General features: G+C 51.9%; 1 protein-coding gene and 1 long non-coding RNA gene across 3 annotated transcripts in view; one reads left to right on the top strand and one right to left on the bottom strand.

Moving 5' to 3' along the window:
• Positions 1–448: 448 nt before the first annotated feature.
• Positions 449–5,837, bottom strand: LOC112582764. The gene is made up of 3 exons (XR_003107086.2): positions 5,699–5,837; positions 1,290–1,458; positions 449–509 (listed from the first exon to the last, which is right to left on the bottom strand). It is a non-coding gene; the product is annotated as an uncharacterized LOC112582764 (long non-coding RNA).
• MFSD4A (major facilitator superfamily domain containing 4A) overlaps positions 5,545–8,904 on the top strand; it is a 25,942-nt gene continuing 22,582 nt past the window's right edge. For both annotated transcript variants that reach the window (XM_025277649.2, XM_006062258.3), the window contains exon 1: positions 5,545–5,869. In XM_025277649.2, the coding sequence (XP_025133434.1) occupies positions 5,640–5,869 (230 nt within the window). In that variant the 5' untranslated portion in view covers positions 5,545–5,639. The remainder of the gene's footprint in view (positions 5,870–8,904) is intronic.

Here is an 8,904-nt window from a genome sequence, read left to right as displayed (position 1 = left end):
CTCCAACACCACAGTTCAAAAGCATCAATTCTTCACCACTCAGCCTTCTTCAAGGACCAACTCTCACATCCATACATGACTACTGGAAAAGCCAAAGCTTTGACTAGACGGAACTTTTTTGGCAAAGTAATGTCTCTGCTTTTTAAAATGTTGTCTAGGTTGATCATAGCTTTTCTTCCAAGGAGCAAGAATCTTTTAATCTCATGGCTGCCCATCTGCAGCAATTTTGGAACCCAAGAAAAAAAAGCCTGACACTGTTTCCATTGTTTCTCCATCTATTTGCCATGAAGTGATGGGACTGGATGCTATGATCTTAGCTTTCTGAATGTTGAGTTTTAAGCCAGCTTTTTCACTCTCCTCTTTCATTTTCATCAAGAGGCTCTTTAGTTCTGCTTCACTTTCTGCCATAAGGGTGGTGTCATCTGCATATCTGAGGTTACTGATATTTCTCCCAGCAATCTTGATTCCAGCTTGTGCTTCATGCAGCTTGGCATTTCACATGATGTACTCTGCATATAAGTAAAATAAGCAGGGTAACTAACAAAGGTCTGTCTAGTCAGAGCTATGGTTTTTCCAGTAGTCATATATGGACGTGAGAGTTGAACCATAAAGAAAGCTGAGTGTCAAAGAATTGATGCTTTTGAACTGTGGCGTTAGAGAAGACTCTTGAGAGTCCCTTTGGAATGCAAGGAGATCCAATCAGTCAATCCTAAAGGAAATCATTCTTGAATATTCTTTGGAAGGACTGATGCTGAAGCTGAAATTCCAAAACTTTGGTCACCTGATTCGAAGAACTGACTCATTTGAAAAGATCCTGATGCTGGGAAAGATTTAAGGTGCGAGGAGAAGGGGATGACAGAGGATGAGATGGTTTGAGCAAGCTCTGAGAGTTGGTGATGTACTGGGAAGCCTGGCGTGCTGCACTCCATGGAGTCATAGAGTTGGACACGACTGAGTGACTGAACTGAACTGAAGCAGGGTAACAATATACAGCCTTGATGTACTCCTTTCCCAATTTTGAACAAGTCTGTTGTTCCATGTCTGGTTCTAACTGTTGCTTCTTGACCTACATACAGGTTTTGCAGGAAGCAGGTAAGGTGGTTTGGTATTCCTATCTCTAAGAATTTTCCACAGTTTGTTGTGATCCACATAGTCAAAGACTTTAGTGTAATCAACAAAGCAGAAGTAGATGTTTTTCTGGAATTCTCTTGCTTTTCTATGGTCCAACGGATGTTGGCAATTTGATCTCTGGGGATCAGTGACCCCACAAGAAACTGAGCCAGCCTTACCTGTGAGTGTCCAGAGTCTCTGATGGAGGTGTGGGTTGACCGCGGCCTTCTGTGGGCTCAGGGCACTGAGCACAGCAGTCGTGGGAGGCTCCGTGTGCCGGCCTAAGTCCTCTGGAAGCAGGTCACCATTACTGCCATTACCTCCACCAAAGTCTGGCCTCAGGTCAAACTACAGGGAGGGAACACAGCCCCACCCATCAGCAGAAAATTGGATTAAAGATTTACTGAGCATGCCCTTGCCCACCAGAGCAAGACCCAGTTTTCCCTGCAGCCAGTCCCTCCCATCAGGAAGGGTCCACGAGCCTCTTATCTTCATCCATCAGAGGGCAGACAGAATGAAAACCACAATCACAGGAAACTAACCAATCTGATCACATGGACCACAGCCTCGCCTAACTCAATGAAACCATGATCTATGCCGTGTAGGGCCACCCAAGACAGACGGGTCATAGTGGAGAGTTCTGACAAAATGTGGTCCACTGGAGAAGGGAATGGAAAACCACTTCAGCTTTCTTGCCTTGAGAACCCCATGGATAGTATGAAAAGGCAGAAAGATATGCATTGAAAGATGAACTCCCCAATAGCTCCAGAAGGAATGAAGAGGCTGGGCCAAAGAGGAAACAACACCCAAGGAATCAGTGAACTAAAATGGACTGGAATGGGCGAATTTAATTCCGATGACCATATATCTATGACTGTGGGCAAGAATCCTTTAGAAGAAATGGAGTAGCCCTCATAGTGAACAAAAGGGTCTGAAATGCAGTACTTGGGTGCAATCTCAAAAATGACAATGATCTCCATTTGTTTCCAAGACAAACCATTCAATATCACAGTAATCCAAGTCTATGCCCCAACCACTAATGCTGAAGAAGCTGAAGTTGAACAGTTCTATGAAGACCTACAAGACCTTCTAGCTGCTGCTGCTGCTGCTAAGTCACTTCAGTCGTGCCCGACTCTGTGCGACCCCATAGACGGCAGCCCACCAGGCTCCCCTGTCCCTGGGATTCTCCAGGCAAGAACACTGGAGTGGGTTGCCACTTCCTTCTCCAATGCATGAAAGTGAAAAGTGAAAGCGAAGTTGCTCAGTCGTGTCCGACCCTCAGTGGCCCCACGGACTGCAGCCCACCAGGCCCCTCTGTCCATGGGATTTTCCAGGCAAGAGTACTGGAGTGGGGTGCCATTGCCTTCTCCGAGACCTTCTAGAACTAACACCAAAAAAAGATGTCCTTTTCATCATAGAGGACTGGAATGCAAAAGTAGGAAGTCAAGAAATACCTGGAGTAACAGGCAAGTTTGGCCTTGGAGTACAAAATGAAGCAGGGAAAAAGCTAACAGACTTTTGCCAAGAGAACGCACTGGTCATAGCAAACACCCTCTCCAACAACACAAGAGAAGACTCTACACATGGACATCACCAGATGGCCAACAATGAAATTGGATTGATTATATTCTTTGCAGCCAAAGATGGAGAAGCTCTATACAGTCAGCAGAAACAAGACCAGGAGCTGACTGTGGCTCAGATCATGAACTCCTTATTGCCAAATTCAGACTTAAATTAAAGAAAGTAGGGAAAACCACTAGGCCATTCAGGTATGACCTAAATCAAATCCCTTATGATTATACATCATAGAGTGTGAAGTCAAGTGGGCCTTAGGAAGCATCACTGCAAAAAAAGCTAGTGGAGGTGATGGACTTCCAGATGAGCTATTTCAAATCCCAAAAGATGATACTGTTAAAGTGCTGCACTCAATATGCCAGCAAATTTGGAAAACTCGGCAGTGGCCACAGAACTGGAAAAGTCAGTTTTCACTCCAATCCCAAAGAAGGCAAAGGTGGGGAGTTAGAAATAGAGGCAAATATAGTTGTACTCCTTAAGAACTCACTGTTTAATTGGCTGCAGGAGAGGCAGGGTGGCAGGAACAGGAAGCTAACACTTGGTGAAATGTAACAGCTGACATTACAAAGACTGTAGGGCAAAAGGAGTGGAGGGGGCTTGCTGGGACTTGGGAGCTAGATAGATATTTTTCTGAGAAAGCTTCCTGGAGGAGGCAGACAATGTGATGGTGCTGGAAAACAGATGAGACAGAGAAAGAGAAGAAAGAGCACATAAGCAAAACTTTTTCACATATGTGCCCTTCCAGATCCAGTTTAGTAATCACCTGTTCCATGAAGCCTTCCCAGGCAGAACTGTCTTCCCTCTCCCCTAGGCTCTCAAAGCACTCCTATTATAGAATGTACATTATTATTTGTTTCCTTACCTGTTTGTCTCTGCTCAAGGGCCTCACACCTAAGGAAGGAAGAAAGGAAGGAAGGAAAGAAGGAAGGCAGAAAGATTTGACTATAAGGTGACTGGGTGCTGCATTCAAGGTGGGGTATAATATTTATATGTTCACAACTGTGTAACCACCCCCCAGATCAAGTTATAGAAAGCTTCTAGCATTCCAGACACTGTGGACTTCCTCACTGTATCAGAGTCAGTGTCAAGAGCTGAACCAGTAGGATGATATAACTGGGAAGTACCATCTAAGAGAATTATGAAAGAATTTCAAACATCTGGGCTGGAGAAGCCAAGTGTTGGGGGTGAGGTCATTATGTGTGTGAAGGACTAGCATGCATAAAGCAATTAGACTTGTCCTGTGGGTGGCAGTGGGGAGCCACAGGGAGAAGCATTTCAGTTCAGCATCAAACCTTTCCTACAACCAGAGCTGATTCTAACTGGAAGCAGACCCCCAGAAATGATAAGTGAGGGCCCCGTCACTAAGAGGCACCAAGCACTGTACTGATGAGCATTTATCAGCACTGATGGGGTGGGGACAGGGGACTCAACTGGAGATAGCTCCTTCCAACTCTGAGCTTCTGGAATTCTTTGAGAGTGGCAGAGAGGACTCAATTATTTTTCGCCCCCGTCCCCAGAGGATAACATTTTACTTAATTGCAAGTACTGCGCAGGCCCAACATAATCACTATCATCAACTATAGACCAACCAAGCCAGAGGGACCCTGGGGCTCCCCACCCTGGTGCCGACTACCTGGGAGGGCGGAGCAGATGCCAGGGTGCCCCAGTGAGAGGGGACAGGCACGTGCAGGAGAAGCTGGCTGCCTCCACCATGTGTCAGACTATCGAGGGGACACCCACTCCCTGATCTCCTCAGCCCTTTCAGCCTTGGTCCCCTGTGCGGGGCGCGTGGTCATGACGTCATGGCTCCTGCCGCCGCTAGAGCGCCTGGGTCAAGGGACCTGAGGGGCCTTTCTGCTCTGCCCCAGAGGTCAGTGCAGGACAGGTGCCTGGCTCCCTCATGAGCAGGACCCAACAGCCACACGGCCACTGGGGGGGAGTAACAGCCTGTGTCAACTGCAGGCTCCTGGAAGGACTCCCAGTCTGGAGTTTAACACCCTCCCACTCCACCCCCCAGCCAGCTCTTCTTCCAGTGAAGAAAAAAAAAGCAATTTCCCCCAAAACTCTTTTTTTCTTTCCCTCGAGGACGATTTTAGAATGCCTCCAAGTCACTACCCTGCTCTTCCCACCCTCCTCTCGCCCCCTTCTCAATAAGGAGGAAAGGACAGAGATGTGTTCGGAAGAACACCTCCGTGTTCCTCCATCCCACCTGGACAGGGCACCAAGGAGATGTGTCTCAGGCCCTTCTGCTGAGCTTAGAGCGATTACCTTTCTGGTGAAAGCCAGGAATACTCTGCCTAGAAAAAATTAAAAAAAAAAAAAACGTATGCAGGAGATTTTGCCTTCTATTCTAGGGGGAGACCTGGCGCTATCGGACGCCCGAAGTCCATCAGTGAAGCCCCTAGTTTAGTGGGGAGGGATCGGGGTCCCTTCACTATGAAAGCACAGGCCAGAACGCTGTCTGCGGAGGGCTAGCAGCTCCAGCCTCAGAGAAGCGCCGGAAGACCCCGCTCCCCAGCCTCCGGGTGTCCTTACTGGACGTCTCAGGCTCTCAGTTTGCCCAGTTCGCCAATGGGCGTCCAGGGCCCTCCGACCCTGCGGGGCCGTATAAGGAGACTGGAAAGACACGGAGCTGGATGGGGGACGGGGTGGGGGTGACAAGTGGCTCCCGGAGGGTCTCCCGCAGCCGAGGGAAGGGTGGGAACCTGGGTGTGCTGAAGCGGCGAGACCCGCGCCTGGCACCCCGCGGGGAAAGCGCGGGCCCGGACGCTGCGCTCCCTGGGCCCGAGGGCGGGGCCCCTCGCCGGGCGGCCCCTCCCCGCCCGCCCCCGCCCCTCCCCCGGCCCCGGGCTCCCCGGCCCGGCGGGCCCTCCCGCCGGCGGGCGGGCGGGCGAAGCGGCAGTCGGGCACCGCGCGCGCCCGCACCAGCAGCCGCGAGCCCGCCGGCCGGGGCCATGGGCTGCGACGTCCGGGTGTCGGGGCTGCTCCGCCGCAACCTGCAGCCCACGCTCACCTACTGGAGCGTCTTCTTCAGCTTCGGCCTGTGCATCGCCTTCCTGGGGCCCACGCTGCTGGACCTGCGCTGCCAGACGCGCAGCTCGCTGCCCGAGATCTCCTGGGTCTTCTTCTCGCAGCAGTTCTGCCTCCTGCTGGGCAGCGCCCTCGGGGGCGTCTTCAAGAGGACGTGAGTGCGAGCCCCCGGCCCTTCCCGTCGCCCTCGTTCTGCGCCCCCGCGAGGCTCGCGCCGGGGGTCGTCCCTGCCTCCGGAAGGCCGCGATCACCCCTCCCCGCCCCGCCAGCCGTGCCCTGCCTTAGCCAGAGGGCTGCCTCTCTACCGCCTCTCCCCAGCTCTCTCCCCAAAACTCTCCGGAGACTGAAGGTGACTTTTGGATTATTTATTTGCCCTTACTCATAGACCCAGCCCTCATCCTGCTTATCCCACCCCAACCCCCTAGGGAGAGTGGCAGCGAGCTCCCAGAGGCCGCGGGGTCGCCTCTGGCACAACCCGGTTGTCTGTCCGTAGCCCCTGCCGCCGGGGGCGGAATTGGAAGTGAGGTGGCAGGAGAGGGACTAGACCTCAGGGGCTGTGCCCAGTGCCAGGGCTGGCTGCAGCTGGACAGAGTGCCCTGGGGCGGGCTCCACTCAGATCCTCAGCTCCAGAGCAGCCAACAAAGGCTGTCCCTTCCCCGGTGACCACGGGGCTGGTGGGTCCTGTGTGGTCCTGCTCCTGGGGGCACCAGGGTTCCTGCATTGGCCCCTGCAGGCAGCACCCTTCTGCCTCTGAGACAAGCAGGACCTTAGCTCTGAGTTCGCTGAAGGGGAGGTGCAGGGTGACCCACCCATAGTTTAGTGAGGTGACCCTCCATCTCTGGCCTGGGGTCCCCCTCTGCTTCTCCCACCCCATGTTACTCCTGCCCAGTGTCTGCCCCAGGGCACGGCTCTGGGCTCTGTCTGGCATGGCCCCCAGAGGCTCCCCTTTGCCTACCATTGCAGAGCCTTATTCTCCAGGCTTGAATTTGACAGGGCCACCTCCATGCAGCCCTTTGGAAAGGCGGCAGGATCCACTCTCCTGGGGCACCGGGGAGAGGAGACCCAAGCAGGGGCTGGATGACTTGCGAGCCAGAGGCTGCTGGAGGCGTCCCTAGTCGTGGCTTCTGGCTGGGTGGTTTCCTGAACTGCATGGCCTCAGACAAGCAGAAGCCTGGGAACCAAGCCACAGTGGAAGCTTCTGGGGGGATGTAGGGGTGGGATTCTGGGCCGAAGCTCTGCTCTTCAGCTCACTGCTAGAAGTGTCCGTGAGGTGGGTCCCCTATAGCTGATGGAGAGGAGCACAGTGTCCATGCATGGAGATCCCACTTTATGCCACCCAGCTGACCAAACATCATCAATTCACGAGTGATTATCCCCATGGCCAAAATCCTCTTGTAAACCAAAGAAGTCTCCTCTTAAGAAGCAAGTGTCCTTATGGACACTAGTGTTTCTGTGGGTTTTGTACAAGAGTGGATGTGTGGAGAACTCAGAAAACCTTAAGAAAAAGATTAAGATTCTTTCTGATTCTGCCTACAGGTTTCATTAGAAATCATTCAGGGTATTTTTATGTTTTTGTTTTTAAGTATTTTGACTTACAAAAGCTCCCTTACCTGGAACTTTTTAGAAACCTGTGTAGGGCAAAGAACAGGAAGGGGAATGAGGATAATTCTGAACGGCAGGTTGGCATGCCAGGATTTGCGAGAATAGCAAAGATACACACCCAGTTGGGCCGGCTCTTCCTTACCTGCTCAGGGCCTCCCTCAGGGCTCGTTACTCAACGAGGGGCTCTAAACAGGCAGTGGGAAGGGTCTTGGCACAGGAAACTGGCTCAGGGAAAAGGAGGATAATCATGGTAGCAATAATAACTTGCTTTTTGAAGCATTTAGGCCATGCCAAGCACTGTTCTTACTTGGGCTTCTGAGGTGACGTGGTGGTAAAGAATCCACCTGCTAATGCAGGAGACACAGGTTCGATCCCTGCGTTGGAAAGATCACCTGGAGAAGGAAATGGCAATCCAGTCCAGTATTTTGCCAGGAATATTCCTTGGACAGAGGAGCCTGACAGGCTGTCAAAGAGTCAGGCATGGCTGAGCACACAAGCCTGTAACTTCTTTCTTAGTAACGTTCTTGTATCAACTCATTTAACCTTCATGACAATCCAGTAGATAAGGTCTATTATCTTCATTTTGTGCAGATCAGATCAGATCAGATCAGTCGCTCAGTCGTGTCCGACTCTTTGTGACCCCATGAATCGCAGCATGCCAGGCCTCCCTGTCCATCACCAACTCCCGGAGTTCACTGAGACTCACATCCATCGAGTCAGTGATGCCATCCAGCCATCTCATCCTCTGTCATCCCCTTCTCCTCCTGCCCCCAATCCCTCCCAGCATCAGAGTGCAGAAGGAGGCCAAATCACAGGGAGGTTAAGAAACATGCCCCAGGTCACAGAGCTATTAAGCTGGCCAGGATATGAACCCACACATTTGTGTCTAGAACCATATAGTTTGGAAATGCCTCTTGCTTTTTCATAAAAAAGCAAGCTGACTCATAGTAGTCAGCTTCAGCTCTGCAGGGTACAAGTTATACCGTATACTCTCCAGGCAGAGGCATACAGTCCATACTCATGGGCCGAGTATTCTTAAGCGGACACTCCCAGGGAGGAAACTGTGGCCTTCTGGGACCTCCTGCTGGGAGTGAGGGGTGGGGGTCGGGTAGGGCAGGGGGAGTATGTCCCATCTGTGATTCAGGTTTAAATTGTGAACCTCAGTCCTCCCACTGCAAGACAACATGTCCTAATCCTGTCCCTTGGTTAAGAGCAAAGTAGACATCAGTGGAAGTAGAGGGAGGGCACAGGAGAGGCCTGTGCGCAGACAGGAGTCATCACCTACCTAGAAGAGCTGGACAGCTCATCACAATCCTCCATCCCTCAAAGCAAACAGAACCTCTGCCAGCCTGAAATCGGCCTCTCAGCCTCGACTCCTTGAGGCCTCACCGGAGCTAAAATGCTAATACGGCTGCTAGTGCTTTTCAGCTCAAGTGATTACTGCAAGTATGCTGCTAATTCTGCAGTGGGGGGTGGTTTAACAAACTGGGACGGGAGGGCCAGCTGTTGCGAGGGAGTGGGGAAAGTGTGGGATGGCACACGCCAGGGAGGGAAGTCAGAGCAGCTCCTGCTCGGGTCCTGCCCAGT

This window comes from Bubalus bubalis, chromosome 5 (assembly GCF_019923935.1).
Source record: "Bubalus bubalis isolate 160015118507 breed Murrah chromosome 5, NDDB_SH_1, whole genome shotgun sequence".
NCBI classification, from domain to species: domain Eukaryota; kingdom Metazoa; phylum Chordata; class Mammalia; order Artiodactyla; family Bovidae; genus Bubalus; species Bubalus bubalis.
The sequence above is the reverse complement of the archived record's forward strand: the minus strand, read 5'-3'. Positions and strand labels throughout refer to the sequence as shown.